The sequence below is a fragment of the Myotis daubentonii genome, chromosome 13, assembly GCF_963259705.1.
Source record: "Myotis daubentonii chromosome 13, mMyoDau2.1, whole genome shotgun sequence".
NCBI lineage: Eukaryota > Metazoa > Chordata > Mammalia > Chiroptera > Vespertilionidae > Myotis > Myotis daubentonii.
In genome coordinates, this window is record NC_081852.1 from 14,857,235 (window position 1) to 14,876,405 (window position 19,171).

Here is a 19,171-nt window from a genome sequence, read left to right on the forward strand (position 1 = left end):
CGCCAGGGCAGGGCAAGGAGTGGGAGGCCTGATGTTGCAATCAGGATCTGCAGAGCTGAACTTGGCAGGTGGGAACAGCACACTCCTCTGCCTGACGCCAAGTGCCCAACTGAGATAGACTCTGCCTGGGAGAGAGACTTGGGGGCTGGTTGTGTGACCAAGAGCAGGTCACGGTGTCTCTCTGGGCTATAGCCACCCTCCCCACCCCCCAGTGACGACATCTAGTGCAGGTGCTGGATCTCAATTGCTGCTGAGGGCACTGGTCTCCCCAAGTCCGGCTGAGAAAGCCCCAAGAAGTGTCACTACTGCGCTGACCACCACTGATTTCCTATAGAGACCAGAGCAGGACAGACAAGATGCCTACAACACATGTAGTCCTCTTAAGGCAAAGAAGCCAGTTCCAAAATAGAGGGCCCATTATGCTCCCATTCTTGTCCATTTACTGGCATCTGTAGGCATATAATTTTTGGTGCACTATGAATTCCATAAGTGGCAGGGATTTTGTCTGTTTTGATCACTGCTATATCCTCGGTGGCTCTGTACCCAGCACATAGTAGGGACTCAACAAATATTTGTTGAATAATGGTTATTCACCAAGTTATCCCATGATAGTGGGATTTCAGCTATTCTTTACTTTCTTCATAATTTTCTTAATTGTTTACAAGGAGTATGTGTTATTTTTGTGATTAGAAATAAACACCCCATGAAACCACTTTGATTTTCGAGTTAAGTGAATGCAAAGTTAAGACTTCCCCCCCCCAAAAGGTGCTGTGCACCATCTTCAGAAGCAATAACTCGAGAACGATTCCGCGTAACCAAGTGTTCTTCAAGGCCCAGCCTGTGAGTGGCCTGAGCATGACATGGACAATAGGAATCCTTTCCCTCTCCACAGGGCACAATTCCATCCCAGCAGTCTCTTGTCTGGACCCCTGGAATAGCCTCCAAACGGTTTTCCTGGCCTCTGACCCCTAGGTTCCTCCTCTACCTGCTGAGCCTTTCTAAAAGACAAATCTGATCATGTCACTCCCTTGTCTAAAACCATCCATGGCTCCCCAGTACTCTCAGAATCAAGTTTCAAATTCAAGTTTGAGTTCCTTAGGCATTCAAGGCCCTGGAAGTCTCATGCATAGTTTCTGGAAGGGACCTTTTGCAACCCTCAACCTGGGTTGCTCCTGTCTGGGTGCCTCCAACAAGTTCCTTACAGGCATTTATAATCCCTGGTTTGCTCACCTTCACTGGAGGCAGGCTCTCCCTCGAAACCGACTGCCAATCATAGTTGAACAGGGTCTGGGTGCCAGCATTCAGCTGGGAAGGGAAACTGCCACAAATCCCAGGGTGGCAGGGAAGCTTCCCCCCCGGCCACGCCCCCACCCCTCGCCCTCAATCTGGGGGCCTTTCCAAGGGGATGAGGAGCCAGACACCCTTGATGAATTGAAAGGCAGGGCAAGCCATGGCCAGCATTGTGGACTGGGGCTCTTAAGAAGGAAAAAAAAAATCAGCCCTGGGATCTCAGCCCTTAGGATGCTATGGTTGGGGCCAAGCAGTACTGCTTCTTCACTGCCTCAGTTTCCCCATTTGGGATGCAGGCAGTATTCTGGGATGCATGGTAGAAAGCTGCAGCCTTGGGAACACTGGTCCCCCTCAGCAAGGGGAGCCCATGCCCCCCTCGGGCCCCAGGCAGACCCGGGAGTGTGGTGTGTAATTGAATTTGGCCTAATTACCTAATTGCACTGAGGAACAACCAGGACTGACAGAGACCTCGGGTGGTGGGAAGCAGGAGCCAAGAGGCAGTCCCCAGGTTGCCTAGGTAGGCATTCAGGGAAGCAGTGCCAGGAACTAGCACCTTCCTGTCCCTTAACCCCCAAGTGGCTTGGAACCCTGGTGTCACCGTTCCCATTCTAAAGGTGAGGAAACTGAGGTTCAGAGGGAAGCATGTTGCACAAGGGACACCAAGTCAGAGACATAGAGAGGAAATATGAACCCACATTCCTTCTGCACCTGGAGCCTTTGCACATGCTGTTCCTTCTGCCTGGAATGCCTTTCTCCAGCTTCCTCTCTGGGCATATTTTCTCCTTGCAGCCTTCCTGCTAAGGCCATTTCCTCAAGAAAGCCTTCTCTAAGCTCCCAGGCTCGTGTCTCCCCCCCCCCCCCCCCCCTCCACCTGTCTTTGTAGAAGCCATCAATGATTACATCATCAGGAATCCGTCACCACCCGGTGCACTCCCCTCCCTCCTCTCCCGACAGTGCTGAGTGAGCTCCCAGGCTCCTGGTCCCCTCCACCTGCCTTTGCAGAACCCATCAAGGATTACATCACGGGCGAAGGGCACTTAGTCCCAGTCTGGAGCTCCTGGAGGACAAGGGCTACAGCCGCCTCGCGCACACTGCCCAGCACCCAGCACAGGCCCAGGGCACCGTGGTGCTCACCCCTGTTTGCTGAATGAGCGGCTGAATACCCTGTGCCTTCCGGGCCTTTTCCAGACACAGTCAATTGGTTTCCTGCCACCTCTGGCCTGAGTCTTGGGGGTGAGGGTCTCATCTACAAGAAGTACTGCACCTGGGGCTCTGCCAGGAGTCCCTCAGTGTCAGGGGAGCTAGAGTGATGCTGCAGGGCAGACGCACCCTCCGGACATACTGGCCCTCAGAGTGGATGGGCAGGAGGTCCACTCTGAGGCCCTGAGCTGGGCTGCAGATACAAGATCCCACTGTTGGGGGGTAAAGGGACAGGCCCAGGGTCACTCAGCTTCAAAGAGCCAGAGCTGGAAGCCAGGCCTGCCCAAATCTGGGACCTGGCCTCACTGCGCCTCACTGCGCTGTGAGCGAATGAACAAGGCTAATTTACAGAAGGTCAAGTACTTTAATCCAAAGAAAACCATGTGAATGGTGGGATTTCAGGGCTCATGAGATAAGGCAGGACAGAGGCAGTTGCCCACTGGGCTAATTCACAAGGCAGCTCTGCTCCCAGAATGCATTAGGCCTTCATTCATCCAGGACTCGGGCTTGTCAAGCCTCTGGCCTCCTGCCTCCTTTTGGGACGTGGTCTGACCTGGCACCCAAGTGTGTGGGTCTGGAGCAGGGCTGCCTGGGTCTAATTCTAGCCCTGCCACTTGCTGGCTGTGTGGCCTTAAGCGAGTAATTAACCTCTCTGAGTATCAGTTTTTTCTTAATATCTTTGTAAAGATGGACCAGGTTAAGGACTCAATACAAGTTAACTCCTTAACTGATTAGGTGTAATAGTAGAATAATGGGAGTATTAGAAGTTTAGCATGGCAGTATTAATAATGGTAGCATTAGAGTAACTGTAGCAGTCCTGTGAGTACCAGTACTAGTAGTATTGGGAAGGGTATTCGCGGTGTTTTATCATGCCAGCCCCATCCCGGTGCAATGAGGGACTGGGATGACTGCCCCCTCTCTCTGTGCCAAGCTCCTCTCAGATAAAAGTAGGGGGTTGGGCTGGGTGACCCTGAAAGGCCCCCTGCACTCTGACCTCCACGCCAGAGAGTAATGGTTGCAATAAAAACAATACCACTGTCGATACTTACTATTTATGCTTATCACAGGCCTGGTGTTCTCCCAAAGGCACTGTCCTCCCGCTTCCCCTTCCTCTCCAGCACGGAGCATCCTCCCCCCCAACCCAGCCTTCTTCCTCTCACAGCTGATTGTTTTGGTGGGATGTCTTCTCTACCTAATGGTTTCACCTCAGCGACTGGATGTGGCAAACGGATACCGAGTTTTCACACCATGCAGGGCACAGTGAGGATCACCCCATGTAATCCTCAACACCAACAACCCTAGGAGGGAGGTAGGGTTAGCCCCATTTCCTGGCACAGCTACAGCTCAGAGAGGTGGTGTCCGTGACCTACAGCCACACAGCATGAAAGCAGGGGAGCAGCATGCAAGCCCCGTGTGGCCTACCTCCACACCTGAACGGGTCCTGCCCTCCCCACCCCCAGCCCCACTCAGGTGCTCCTCGGCCCCAGTCCTCCCCTGCCGAGAGGGCATGAGGTCTCTGTGTATTCAAGGAAGATGATATAGTCCATGGACTCCACAGACGGACCCTTCCTCCTCCCATCGGCACGGCCCACCTATCTCTGCCTTGGTCCTCAAGACTGAAGTCCCTGCTTCCATGGCCACCTGAGAGCCAGCGGCAGTCACAGCTGGACTGGTCAGCGCTGGGTCTCAAACAAGAGGTGGTCAGTGATGTAAAAAACCTCTGGAGTTTTCTTGCCGAACTGGAAGCCCTGCTAGTTCTGGGCACATGTCTCCTGTGGTCTCAGGGGGTCCCCTGCACAGAGGCTGCCCTGCTGGGGGCGCTGGATCCCCCAGAGCCAGCCAGGGCCTTCCCCCGGGATGCCACGGCTCCTGGGTCAGCTCCCGGCTGTGAGCACGTGGGGGTCTGTGACACTGAGCTGAGGCAGCCTTTTCTGCACAAGGAGAGACCCCGGACCCCAGAGCCCAGCCTTGATGGACCAGGACAAGAGTGCCTTGTAGGAAACAGACCCTCACCTGCAAGGCCACACCCCCTTCCTCTCTCTCTAGAGGGGCAGTGCCTGTCCTCCTCTCTTCTTGTTTTTCCTCTCTCACAGTTCTCTCTCCATTTGGGGTGGGAGAAGAACCAGATGCAGAAGCCCTGTCCCCCCGGGGGTGGCACACCAGTCTTCCCCCAGAGACCACCCAAGAGCCTCACTTCCACAGCGGCTCACAGCCAAGCAGCCGGCGATCTGGCCACACTTCCCTGCACTTGGCTTCCCCACGGAGCACCACAGCACACCCATTTCCTGCCTGCTGTCTGCACGGGGAGGGCGCGCTCCCATCTTCTCTCTCCCAAGCTCCATCTCACAGACCTGAGGCCTTCACACACGGGGCCCCTGCCGCCCGGCCTCCGGGCAGACGCTTAATTGGGAGGAAGTGATTCTAAACATCTGGGGTGCACATCTGAGAGTGGGCTCAAGACCACACGGAGCCTGGAGGAAATGGCAATACAGGCAATTATGTCACTTCCTCAGCTGAGGGTGCTCAGGAGGGGGCAGCACCAAAGGCAGCAGGCATTTCGGGGGCACAGTCCAGGCTTGGGCTGGGGCAGATCAGGGGCATCTGTGGACAGTGAGCCTGGGCCGCAGGGCAGAGGATGCAGGGGACTCCAGGCAGAGCTGAGCTGCAGTCCCCAGAGGAAAGGGGAGACAAAGGCAATGAAGGCAAGAGAAGGAAAGAGAGGGAGGGATAGAGGGGGAGAAGAGGGAGAGAGTGAGAGAGGGGAGGGAGGAGGGAAACAAGGAGCGGGAGGGGAAGAGAGGGAAGGGCAGAGGCAGAGGACTATTTTGCTCAGCTTACAGAGGCCTCAGGCTTCCAGGACACGGAGCTGCCGGGCAGCCAACCCATCAGGAGGCGGAGAGACCCTGCCCTGGCCCTGCTGAGACCCCGGGCATGGCCGTCACTTTCTGAGCTTCTGTTTCCCTGTCTGGAAAAGGGGCCAGAGCTCTCCCTGTGGGGGAGTCAGGGGTTCTCCTAGGTGAGGTGATGGTGGACCGGGGCTATCCCTGCCCTCACCCTCAGTTTTCCAACCCTTCGGGGCTGGGAGCTTACTGCTGGGAGTTGCTGGCCCAGGAGGTTCCCCTCTTCTTCAGCCCCCTTGCTCATGTGGGTCTGTTGACTTTATGCCTTCCCTAAGCACACCCAGGTCTGTGAGCTCCTGGAGGGTTCCCTAAGTGCCAATCACCACGTCGGCATATAAATGAGGGCCCGTGCCGCACTGTGGAAGGCTGAAGTCGTTTATCCTTTGCACCGAGTTTCGCTGGCATTATAATTATGTGCCTGTTTCAAAGGCAGACTCCTAATCCCCTGCCCCCCGCCCCCAGTAATTCCTGTTTCCTGCTGTAGACAATGGTGCTCTTCATCCTGAACAGGTGAAACTGGGTCCTTTGGAATGATCTACAGGAGCCCAGCCCCAGGCACCGGCTCCCACCTGGCCAGCCCCAACAAGCCAGGAAATGCGCCTAGGAATATAAGGAAGCCACTGATAATAAATAGCTCCTCCAGGAAAGTCATTGGCCAGAGGCCCCGAGCTCTGGGGTCTGCTCCTCTCTGGGCCCAGGAATAGCAAGGGCAGACTTGGCCTAGGTGGCCATGCTTCCTTCCAGCCACCTGCCTGGCCACCACCCTGTCCCCAGTGAGGAGAATTACCACCGTGTAGGGCTTCCACTGCAAAACACAAACACCTGGTTGCCTGGGCAGCACCTTGCCAGGGTGATGTGATCCAGATGGTCCCTTGAGAGGCAGATGGGTTGCCACGGAAACAGAATCCCTGCCTCTCCAGCCAGGAGACTGGGATTTTAGATGGGCTGGACCCCAAGCTTAGAGAAGTGAAGTGATTTGCATAAAGCCACACAGCAAGGAGGTCTAAGAGCCTGTATGGCAAGGCAGGATTTCAGAATCAGAACAATTATGCACGGAGCCCTTTTGCGATGGCAGCTGGTGCCAAGTATTTTGTACCCATTCTTTTGCGAGAGGCTGGGGGGCTTGGCTGCGGTCACACGTGGCATGGAAGTGATGGAGCTAAGCCGCGACCAGTCAGCCTGATCCTGAAACCCGAGCCTGGACCCCTGTCCCATGCTGTCCCCAGGTTGTGCATGTCCTGAGACCAGCCCCATCCTAGTAGATCGCACGAGGGCCACCGGAAGTGTGGAGGTCAGCTAGGCTGGGACCCGCAGGCTGAGACCCACAGTTTCCAGAAGACAGAGCAAGTATTTGGAGTTGGGGCAGGCCCTTCCATCCTGGTCCACACCCTTCCGTCCTCATTCTTTTGCTTCTTGCCTCCTCCTCTTCAGTCGGCCACGCATAAAGCCATCCATTCAGAGCCATCTACTCATTCATTCCTTGCCCTCTTACACAAAGGATTTGAGTTGCTTTAGAAAGTTAGGAAGTCTCTCTGTGTGCCAGTTTTCCAATCTAGAAAATGGGTTGGGCCATTGTATCAGCGCTGATGTTCGTAACATATCCAGCCAGTGCTTGGCATGAAGGAGCTCAATAGACAGCACTTTAAACGTGACTTTCTCTCTTGAAGGAATCTTGGGAAGGGTTGCTGGGAGACTTGGTGAGACACAGGCCCTCAAATCTCCCCAGCCCGAGGCACAGACAGGTGCTACTTGCCCTGTGCAGCCTCCCACAGCTCCCCTCTCCTCTCCTCCCTTCTCCTCTCCTCCCTTCTCCTCTCCTCTCCTCTCCTCCCCTCCCCTCCCCTCCCCTCCCCTCCCCTCCCCTCCCCTCCCCTCCCCTCCCCTCCCCTCCCCTCTCCTCTCCTCCCTCCTCTGCTTGGGATAAAGGAGGTGCTCTTACCCGCACTGAGCCTCTGTTGTCCTGGAGACAACTTTGGGCTCTGGCCTGGAGCCTCAGGAAGGGGCTGTGCCCTGCCCGAGTTAATAGGACCCACTCATCTACTCACTTGGAGGTGAATGTGGTTGGTATTTACGTTGGCCCTACCTACCCACACAAGTTCCATATTCTCCACACCTCACACCACGGCACAGCATCAGGCACAGGGTTTTCAGCTGCCTCCAGGTAGGACGGGCATCCTGAGGCAGTCTGAGTGCCAATATGTGGGAAGAAGATGGCTAACATGTACACAGCACTTACTAGACACCAGGCCTTATTCTAAGCCTGTATATATGTTAACTATGATGTAGGCATTATTATTATCACCTTTTATCAAATGAGGTGACCGTGGAGAGAAGTTAAGTGACTTTTCCGAGGTCACATGGCTGACAGGTGAAGGGCTGGGTGGGACTCTGGGCTTTTAATTACTGCTCCTCTCTATGAAACAGATGAAGGGCTTCTGGAAAATATATTTGAAGCTGGGGCCGACCAGGAAATGTGGTGGTAAGAGCTGACATGTGCTGCATGTTCACTTTGTGCTGGGCTCTGCCACTCACCACCCTGGGGCCGTGAATACTGAATGAGCTCAAAGCTGGGTGGGTGCTTAGCCACCAACAAGGACAAATCTCATCAAATCCTGTACTTAATGCTTCCACCTCCGGCCCTGGCTGCATAGCTCAGTTGGTTAGAGTGTCATCCTCATACACCAAGGTTGCAGGTTCGATCCCCGGTCAGAACACATGCAAGAATCAACCAATGAATGCATAAACAAATGGAACAACAAATCGATGTCCTTCTCTCTCTCTCTCTCTCTCTCTCTCTCTCTCTCTCTCTCTCTCTCTCTCTCTCTCTCTCCCTCTCCCCTCTTTCTTCCTCTTCCTATCTCTCTCAAAAAAACAAAACAAAAACACCAAAAAACTTGCCTGGCCAGTGTGTCCCAGTGGTTGAGAGCGTCAACCTATGAACCAGGAGGTCACAGTTCGATTCCTCATCAGAGCACATGCCAAGGGTTGCAGGATTGATCCCCAGTAGGGGGCTTGCAGGAGGCAGCCGATCAATGATTCTCTCTCATCATTGATGTTTCTATCTCTTGCTCCATCTCTCTTCCTCTCTGAAGTAGATTAAAAAAAAAATTCCCCCTGAAAGCATTTCAGGTAATCATGACAAGCTGGCCTGAGCCTTTACCATCCTTTTCCAGGATTTCATGTCAATGTGCTCAGTAAAGGGCAGCTTATGGCCTCAGGGTCAGATAGTCTTGCTTGAATCACAATTCCTGCTCTTTGCAGCCAAGTGGCCTTGGGTAAATTACCCACTCTTCCTAAAGCCCATTTCCTCCTCTGGGGAAAGAGGAGACATGGGTCTGGGATCACGTGGAATAAGTGAGTTCATGGATGCTTCACATGGTGCCTGGTTCTAGAAAAATGCTGATCAAACATTTACTGTCACCATCAGATTTCTTTCCTAATCCAAATGCCCTGGCCCTGGAAGTCTAAATAGGCAAGACTGATGACACCTGCCCATCGTTAATTCCTGCCTGCCTGTCTCACCCAGAAAGTATTTACAAGGCTGTGGCTTGCAGTGCTTGCTTAAAAAGTTCCAGAACCACCACACCCACTTTCTGCCAAGTCCCTGCTCCATTTCACTCTCACACCCTCGAATCCCACGAAATCCCTCCTCTGGGGTGAGAATACTAAGCTCCATCTTAAAACCAAAGCTCTGGCTCCCTTAATCCTCTTACCTGGCTCTTTGCTCTGTGGAATTAATTGCTGCCAATGGCTTTATTCACTTCGTATGGGCAGCCAGGGCACCTGCAGGGCAGCCTGGGTCGGAGGGGGGCTGCTTTGGCAGGACCTCTGTCCCGATGCCCCTTTGGCCTGGGCAGCCGAAGGCAGCACGGTGGCTGCAGGTGGCAACCTGGGTGCCTGTAGGGTGATAACCCTGTGGCCCTGCATCTCCCCAGAGGCTGTCAGCCTCGGGGGACACCTGCAGAGAAGCAGGAGAGTCAGAGTTCTGGTCCCACTTCTGCCCCTGCCCAGGTCACTTCCCCATCCCTCAGAGCCCCCGTCTCCTTATCTTTCAGTGGGAATCAGCCTGTCTGGGGGTCTCACGGGACTGGACAAGGAAGGCCATGTAAAAGGCTGTGCTGGGTGCAGGATGGCTGTCATTTCTCCCCTACAGAATGGGGCATTCGTTGATTTCAAGCCCTGAGAGTGGAGACTGTGTGTGGTGCTTTTATATGTATTCGTAGCCCCTGTGCTCAGTGCAGAGTGGGCCTGGCGCAAGACGCTAATCATTCCTTGTCCTAAACATTTCTTCTTTTAAAAAATTATTTTTAATTGAATTGATTGGGGTGGACATTGATTAATAAAATCATACAGGCTTCAGGTATACAATTCTACATCATCTGTATATTGTAGTGTGTGTTTACAACCCCGAGCGGGAGAACATATTGGCTGATACATCTGATAAGGGCTTAATATCTAAAGTTTATAAGGAACTTATAAAACTCGACACCAAAAACACACACAAATAACCCAATTAAAGAAATGGGCGAAGGACCTGAACAGACACTTCTCCAAAGAGGACATACAGATGGCCGATAGACAGATGAAAGGATGCCCATCATGACTCATCATCAGAGCGATGCAAATCAAAGCCACACCTGTCAGAATGGCTGCCACCAATAAATCAACAAACAAGTGTCGGCGAGGGTATAGAGACAACTCCCTTTCAGTATTTTTTTATTTTGAGAGGCCTTCTCATGTCCGTGACCTCATCACACTTCCTGTTGCTGTGAAGGTGGAGAAATGGTGTAGATGCATTAGACGGGAAGAAACTGATGTTGGGCAGGGCACCGCCGGCCAGGGGAGATGGAGGTAGGGTGTCTCCGAGACACCGGGCTTCATCACTTCTGTCCTCTGAGTGAGGCAGAGGCTGTGGGACCCAGTGAGGAAACCACCACCACGCCAGCTCTCCTCCTGTGCCCGGGATGCTGCTATTTCAAGGAGGGGAGTCTCATTCCTAAAGCCCCATCATGCTTTTAATGGGCGGAAAGCTGGCCCAGGCTCTAGCTGCGGAACCGGAACCTGTAGCTAAACCCAACACAGGGCGGTCTCTGTTGCCGTTCATTTGACAGTGTCTGGGGCAAGGGACACTGGTCTGCCAGTTTTGGTAGTGATGTACGATAGAGAGTTTCCTTTAAAAATGCCCATCTTGAGGTCAAAACGAGCGAGAAACAATATGAAAATACCACCCTAATACGAGTGGGACTGGGCAGCGGCGGGAAGAGGAGGCTGGGATGCAGTGACTGGTGCTGGGAGGGCCTCTGCTGCTGGAGCCCAGGGGCCTCCCCATGCCCGCTGCTCACCGTGCACGTGACTCAGCCACGGCGCTTCCACGCCCCAACCCCACGCAGCCCTCAACCCACAGTGGACGCCCGACGCTGGATCAACGCCTCCTCGTCCCTGCCTCTCAGACTGAGGAGGCCCCGTCCTACTCAGTCTCCCAGAGCTCCTTGCAGGCCCCACAGCAGGTACTTGTTTAACCACACGTTTCACCAGGCCCCCACCCCCCATCGCTTTTCCCTGCTTCTCTACCAGTGTTTTCTGGGACCCCCCTGAATAAGTCTCGTCGCAGGGTCTGCATCTGGTGGAACCTAAACTCAGACACATCATTTCATTGGGGCTCCTCCAGCAGCCTTGCCTTTCCCTACCATGTGCCTCATCGATCCCTCCTGTCCCTCGAAGACCCCTGTCCCAATCCTGGGTCCAGGGCGAGGAGTCCCCGAGTGCAGGTAAGAGAGGCAGCCCCATGTCGAGAGGCTTCTGCACCGCCTGTCAGGGTCCTGGCCCCCAGGCACCCCCGCCAGGGGCGGATGTCTAAGTCGGCCACCCATCCTCACTTAGGACGGGTCTGGACAGCAGACATGCAGCAGCTGGGCCTCGGCAGCACTGCCCCTGCACAGCCCGCTCCGTGGGGGAGCCAGCGATGAGCTAATCCTGCAGCAGACGTGGAGACAGGAAGAGCAGCCTCCCCGCAAGCAGAGGCCTGCCCCGGGCTCTGGGGAACCAGAGAGGCCGGCACTGGGAAAACTGCTGAGCCGGCCCGCAGACAAGGGCGCTCTTGTCTCCCCCGCCCTTGCCAACTCCAGCCAAACTCAGGAAGAACCCACAACGACCTTCGCTGCTTCTGCTTAAAAACAGAACCCGTGCTCCCTGAGAAAACGTGCGGAATCGAGTCACCCCCACCCGACCTGAGAGATTCAATATTTGTAGGCAGACGTTTGGGTATATCCCCTCCGTTTTCTGTTTCCTGTGCGTACATATACTATGTCTTCTATGTATTCGTACCTGGTTGAGGTCATACAGAACATCCCCTTTTGTTCCCGTCGAAAAAAACGAACGTCATAAGCATTTCCACATGATTCTTGGGAGAGCTCGTTTTCAAGGGCTGTGGAGTGGCCACAGAAATACTCAGCTCCCTTTTCTGGGGACTTAAGCTCTTTCTAAATATGCCTTCTCTCATCCTTCCATGGCACTGTGCCCTCCTGGCTGTTCACGCCGGACACCCCAGGGACCATCACAGCCACCCCTCCCCCCAATTCCTTAGCCTGGGAACCATGTGTCCACAAACCCTCCGTCACATGGGCTCCTCCCACTGTTCTTTCTCTCCAAAAGGCCACTGGATCCCAGGCCTCAGCCCTCAGGGAGCTGGGGGAGGGGAGGGGAGCCAGGGGCTACTGGCCCAGGACAACCTACCCCACCTGCTTGCTCAAGGTCACTCAGAGGTCCAAGTCCTGCTTCCAGCCCTGGGAAGCCATGTGACCTGGGTCTGTCTTTTCCCTGTTGGAGCCTCAGTTTCCTCCTCTAGAAAATGGGCGTGCTGTTCAGAGGCCCAGTGGCCTCTCCAACTGAACTGGCAGGGGGTGAGCGCGTGAAAGGTTTGGTCCATTACACAGGGCTGATTGCAAGTCCGTTCCCAGGGGCCCGGCGATAAAGCCCAGAGTCCTTTCCTGAGCAGGACCTGCCTGCAGTGCAGGGGCCAGGGCAGGTCCCTCCCCCACATCCCAGCTCTGCGGAGCTCACATGAGGAGGGGTGGGGGCCGATGTGCAGGAGGAAGTCTGTCCCTGGCCTTGACAAGGCGCCCAACCAGGCAGCCTGGCATTTCAAGGGCAAGGGAGGGCCTGCCTGCCCACTGTCTCTGGGAGAGCCGCAGGCGTTAACAAATCCCTTGCAATTTGCACCCACCAATCCCGCCTGCTCGCCGGGCAGCCAGCCGCATGCCGTTTTTCACGCAGAGCTGCGCACAGCTTTGTCTTAGAGAGACAGATCCGGCAGGGTGTTCCTGAATGAGGCCATTTGTCCTCCCTGGTGATGGTGACAGGAAGGCGGCTGGCTGTGTGCTCTGGGGTGGACAAGAGGTGGGCGGGGGGGCATAGGGAGGCCATGGGGGATGTGTGAAGGGGGAGATAGGCCACCTCGTTCAGCCAGGTGGGAGCAAGGATTGTTTTCAAAGATAGAGGGTTTGGAAGCCACCTTCTGCTTAAGGAGCCTGGGGAGAGGTGATGAACTGACCTGGCTGGCCCCCAGTGCCTGTGCCCTGGTCCACCCCAACCGTCTGAAGGAGGCAGGACTCTCACCGTGGGGCCTGGGTCTGTCTCTGAGCCCTGGGACTGCTGTGGAAGCCCCTGGGGCTGAGGGCTCCAGGTCGGACAGAGACCTGTGTGGGCCCCCCCTGCGTGGTTCCCAGGCCAGGAGGAGCAAGGCAGGGCCCAGGGCGTGTCTCGGTCGCCTTCCCAGGGTCTGCTGCCACTGCCCTGGGCGCTGTCAACACATCAGAAAAACCCGAGCAAGCAGATGCTGGTCAACACAAGCAAGCGACCCACTTTGTGGGGCTTCCCTCCTGGGCCAGGGCTCAGGCTGTGTTGGGAGGTGAGGGTGTGCTTGGAATAGAGGTGGGAAACGCACATGCCCACAGGGCCTGGGTGTGTCCAACTGTGGGAAATGCTCAGTGGGTGACAATGGGGGAGCATGGCACTCCCTGCGGCGGGTCGGCCACCACCAGTGAGTCGTGGGTTCAAGGTCCCCACTGAAAAGCAGGCATGTGACTGGACAGTGAAGAGCCAACGTAGGCAGCTAACCAGCGGTAGGACCTCAGGTGTCGGTGGGCCACCTCCAGCTCACGGCGGGTGATTGACAGCCACCCTCTCCACTGCTCACTGGGAAGGCTGAGCTCCTCTTCTTGGGTTTCAGGGGCTGCCTCTTTCAGCACCCCCTCCCCTCCTGAGTTCTCTGCTCCCTTGTCCTTCCTTCTCCAGGCACGTGCAGGCTGTCTCTCCCAGGATGCTGCCCGGGCACCCTGGCAGCCCCTACCTGCTGCTCTCTCCACACTTTCCACTCGGCCACCAGCCCATGCCTCGCATCTCCCAGATGACAGCCCAGTCATCACTGACCTGTCCCAGGGAGACAGGCAGGGCACGAGGACATGCCCCTGCACCCTAGCCTCTCGTCCAGGCTCTGTCTGCCTTGCTGTGACCAGGGGCAGTCCCCTCCTTCTCTGGACCCGGGCTCCCCATCCTTTGGGTCTGGCATTCCTATTATTTTAACATGCTGCTGGGCTGCTTACAGAGGTCAGCTGAGCGGACACAGGCATTCAAGCTGGACAGTAGCTGAGGCACGCAGAGGGCTCCTGGGGACCTCGGAGGTGGTGACTGCTTGGTGCTTGGCGCCCACGGAGCCAGCAGGCACGGGCCCGCTCAAGTGCCGAGGAGGCTGACATTTCTGTGCTGCCTGCCAAGTTGCTGCAGGCTGGCACACAGTGGCAGGGGGGCGGGTGGGCATGCTGCAGTCCTGGGGGACAGGCCAGGTGACCTTCCGTACTAAGGCAGAGGAGGGAGCAGCTTGGCCCCCAAGGACCTTGCCAGGGAGGAGGCTCCTGCCCGCCGCATGTGCGCCTGCTCCTGTGTGCGAGCGTCAGGCTAAAGGCTGCACCAGAACAAAGAGCTGGGGGCTGGGTATCTGAGGGGCCCACGTGGAGACGCCTGACTTGGCGGTTTGCTGCAGTGTCTGCTCTCTCTCTCTCTCCCCCTCTCTCTCTCTCGCCCTCGCTCTCTCTCTCACACACACACACACACACTCACACACGAAGAGCACTGCCCCCAGGCCTGAGCTCCAGCTCCAGAGCCCACCAATGCTGGCGAGCACAGCCAGCCCAGCCCAGCGCCATCCCTCCTGACAAAGCACCGCTCCTTACTGCATGATCTCATCCCACCAGCCCTCATCTGGCCCCAGCTTGGCCTCCTGACAAGAGAGACAGACAGGGAGAGGGAGCAGGAGAAGGGGTGGGGGAGGCAGGCAGGGAGAGAAGGGGAGACACACACACAGACACACAAAGATACAGCTCCCCTGATACACACACACACACACACACACACAGGCCCCCTAATGTATCCCCCCGAGACACACTCACCATCTCACACACACAGTCATGTGTGCACACACAAACACCAAGGAGAAAGTCTGAGAGGCAGAGGGAAGGGAAGGACAGAGACAGACAGACAACGTCAGAGACCCCCAGAGAAAAAGGAGGGGAGAGACCGGGAGGGTGAAAATTGCACAAGCCAATCAGACATGGTGGGAGCCCAGCTGGAGACGGGAAGACTGGAGGGCAGAGAGGCAGCACACGCTGGCTGCAGGGGCTCTGAGGACAGAGGACATTCTAGAGGTGCAGAGGCCTGGCTGGGAGGGGCCTGGGCAGGCCCAGCTGTGGGCCGGGTGGCCACGGGGACCCCCACAGCTGTACCAGAGGTGGGTTACACAGGCCATGCACCCACAGAGCCTCAGGGAAGGAGCAGAGGAGAGTTGTGTAACAACAGACAAGTCACAAGGCCTCCCTGAGTTTCAGCTCCCTCCTTCATAGGTGTGGGACATACCCCTGTCTCACAAGGCTGGGGCTGCGGCAAGATCGGGGAGCACCCAGCACGCATCAGCAGGGCCATAGAGACCCACGAGGGAGGGCTGCACGGGGCCTGACCTCTCCCCGCGACAGGGAAAAGCTGGGGCTTCTGGGGGAGCCCACTTTCCTGCTTACCCCTGACCCTTTGACACGCTTTCCTGCCTTGGTTTTGCCTTTGACCTCTCCTTTAGGTAAGGGGTGGGGAACCATTTTTCTGCCAAGGGCTATTTGGATATTTATAACATCATTTGAGGGCCAGGCAAAATTATCAACTTAAAAATTAGCCTGCTATATGTGGTCAAACATTTAATTAACTCAGTCCTAATGCTTTGGCAGGGCCAGACCAAAATTCGAGGGCCTTATATGGCCGAGTGCCAGATGTTCCCCAGCCCTGTTCTAGTTTCATCCCCTTGTCTCCACCCAACTCCACAAAAAGTGGAGCCTTCCTGGTCCAGCCACCAGCATCCTTGTCCTAATGTCCCCAGCAATCTGTCAACCAGTTCCCCTCCTGGCCCCCACCCCACCCCTGCAGCCTGCTCTTTTCTAGCTGGAACAATCTTTGCAAAATGAGAATTTAGCCATGTTCTCATTACTTTTAGAACAAAGACAGAATCCTCAAGACAGGCCCCGTGGGTTCTCACTGCTGCTGACTTCTGCTTCTGGGCTCTGGAACCACTGCTGTTAGCTCTGCCAAAAGCCATGCTTCCTTCTACCTCAGGGCCTTTGCACAGACGGTTGTTCCCTTTACCTGGGAGGAAGCTCTTCCTCCTTCATCTATTCAACTCTTCCTCAGCCTTCCGCCACCCCCAAGTGTCTCATGGCGTCCCTGAATTTTCCTTCATGGCACTTACCACAGCTTAAATTTACACACATGCATACATACACATACACAAATGCACATGCGTATACACCTGTGATTATTTGATCAATGTTTTTCTCTCTCTCTCTCTCTAGACCAGGGGCCAGGAAACCATGGCCTATACCTGCTTTCGTGAAAAAGGCTTTATTGGAACTAGCCACACTCATTCATATCGCCTTTGGTTGCTTTCGTATGGACTGTGAGGCCTAAACTATTGACTATCAGGCCCTTTACAGAAAAAGCTCGCCAATCCCTGCTCCAGACTGCAAGTTTGCCAAGGAGGGGCCGAGCCTGTTTTATTTCTCATGTAGCCCAGCCCTGGCCAGGTGCCTGCGCAGAGCAGGTGCTTAACAGAGACATGGATGCGTGTGTTTTTTGGAAAAGTAGCCATTTTCACCTTGTCAAAATTGTACTGACCTAAGTCATTACGAAAACTGCAGATTCCGTCAGGAACAGACATCACTTATGAGATTCCAAGCGCATTTCTGGCAAGCAGTTCAATACAACAGCGACTTCTCAGCCCAGGCCGGCGCACCAAGGATCCCACAGCAGCAACTGGCCAAGGAGACCCTGCCCCACGGTTCAGAGGTGCCCACGACCCTGTGCACGACGGCCACAGACCTGAGAGGGAGCCCACCCCTCACTCAAGAGGTTAGGACTTAGGAAAACACATCACGAGACGCCCTTTACATGTTTCCATTAAGGCTCTTTCTACATCTCCTCCAAAGACCTATCAACGAACTCAGAGAAAACGTCTGTTTTATCTTTATATGGAGAAATCATTGATTTTTTTCTTTTTCAATGAGTTGTCCTGACTTGGTAAGAATGTTAACAACAGCTAGACACTATGCTTGGTGCTGTACAAACTTCTAGAGCTTACAGTGATCGCTGCAAGGTAGGTCACATGGTCATTCCTGCCTTCCTGGGGAGAGGAGCTGAGGCTCAGAGACCACGCGCTCAGCAGGGGCTGGGCTGGGCAGCGACAGGCCCTTGGAGTGTTAAAGCTTGCACCGCGCCCCTGCCTCAGCGACGTGGATGGCGGGGAGTGTGCAGCCCTGTCTGCCTGGTGGGCGTGGAGCCCTCACAGACAGAATGCCGCCGGCCTCCTTCAGGGCCTCTATTTAAGACGGGGCCATGAGGTCCCTGTTAGAAGCCTGGATGTGCTGATTTATTTTTATTTAACAATTTTTTTGAATGACTACAGTGGAGTGTCAGGGTTAAGAATGATGACTCTGGAGTACAGACCTGGGCTTAAATCCCAGCTCGGCCACTTTTCAGCTGAGTGACCTGGGGAAATCTCTTCAGCTTCTCTAAGCCTCAGTTTCTTCATCTATAAAATCTCATGCCCAGGGGTCACTGTGGTGATGAAATGAGACAATGTACGGCTCCCTTTAGCCTGCTGTTGGGGTCTGGTGTGCCTTGGACCACCTGCTGGCTCTGAAGTGCCCCTGAAGGTAAGAATACTTCCCGAGACAAGGAGCAAGTCCCGCCCACAGGCTCTGAGCCCGGCTGCTCCTGGAGGCTCACACCACATCTGGGTAAACCTCGGCACCAACCAACGGGGGTGGCGAACAGCCCTGGGTTAGAGTCCAGTTCCCCTCCCACATCCCGATGATGTCCGTGGAGCCCCCAGTCGTCACCTACCGGCAGACTTCGGAGTGAACTTGTCTCGGTTCGCGGCACACACAGCCAGCAGTCTGTAGCCGAGGTCCAGGTCGAACCCTTGCTGAGCTGCCACCCGACTGACCACCTGCCAGCAAGAGAGGAAGGGAGGGCGGGGTGAGTCACTGCCTACCCCAGGCCTCTGAGCCCAAGGAGCAGAAGTGCCCATTTTATGGGTGAGGCGGGCAGGCTGAGGCCTCGTCAGTCACTCAGCAAACACGGACAAACACACCTTCCACGCCAGGCTTCCCGGACTCCGGGAGGCCCATGCCCACCTCCTCCCTGCCATCATCATAGATGTCCTGCACCCACCGTCTCAGGGCCTTGCTACCCTCATCCTCCAAGCATGGTCCCCTCCCAGAGCACTGACACCCCCCGCCCCGAGTTCGAATCTGCCCAGAAGGAGAAACACTGACTTAGGACACTGGGCTCCCGTGGAGCCTCAGCTTGGAGTTGCCCAGAGAGACACTCCTACCCTCCTCGCGGCTCAGCACTGGGCCAAGCCCCTTGCAGCCCTCGGACCTCAGCCCAGAAACTGTACACTCTCCCGCGTGGCCTGTCAGTCTCCAGGGCCAAGCACCGCTCGCACACAGGCGGCTTCCATAAGGGCATTGCCAATAGCTGCGTATCCGGAGCCTAGAGGTCCCACCATCTCCCGTGAACCTAGCAGTATGGCCCAGGAGGGAGCGGGGAGGGCCCAGGAGGGCTGGCCGTCCCGGGGAGAGGTGTGGGCCAGGGTGCTCTGGGGGCCCTGCGAGTGGTCCACAGGCTCACAGGCTCACGGCCATCAGGCACCGCTCCCTCCCCGCCCGCTCCCAGGTGTCCTGCGCCTGGCAGCTCTGCTCCCTCCTGCCCGCCTCCCTCATTAACAGCAGGCAAATGAGATTCCTTATTAAGAAGAAAGGACCTTGGAAAATGGAGTCGCTTCAGGAAGCAGCTGGGCGGCCCTGGCGACAGGGAAAGGAGTCCAGAGGTGGGGCTCTCCCTTGAGGGAGGCAGACTCACCCTCAGGCCCTAGAGACCACCTGCTCCCGAGGCATGCGGAAGTGCCATGGGGTTGGGCCTGGCTTCTGTGGCCATTAGAACAGTTCCCCATCATGTGCTCTCTATTTAGGGGTCCTTACAAGGGCTCTAGGGCTAAAAAGGGTGGGAACACCACTAATCTAGGCCGACCCTTTCATTTAAATAATGCAGACCCTGGAGAGTATCCCTGGTGAACCAGGGAGGAGCGGGGATCCCCTTCCCAGGACCACCGGAGCCTCTTGGAACGGCGCCCGCCCCCACCCCATCTCCTGGGAACCCTCTGCAAGGAGGAAACACGACTTTCTCAG

General features: G+C 55.7%; 1 protein-coding gene across 11 annotated transcripts in view; it reads right to left on the reverse strand.

The window, feature by feature from the left end:
- The window catches only part of ZMIZ1 (zinc finger MIZ-type containing 1), a 218,695-nt gene that overhangs the window by 70,840 nt on the left and 128,684 nt on the right, over positions 1-19,171 (reverse strand). For all 11 annotated transcript variants that reach the window (XM_059662233.1, XM_059662232.1, XM_059662238.1 and 8 more), the window contains one exon: positions 17,823-17,928. In XM_059662233.1, coding sequence (XP_059518216.1) covers positions 17,823-17,928 — 106 coding nt within the window. The remainder of the gene's footprint in view (positions 1-17,822; positions 17,929-19,171) is intronic.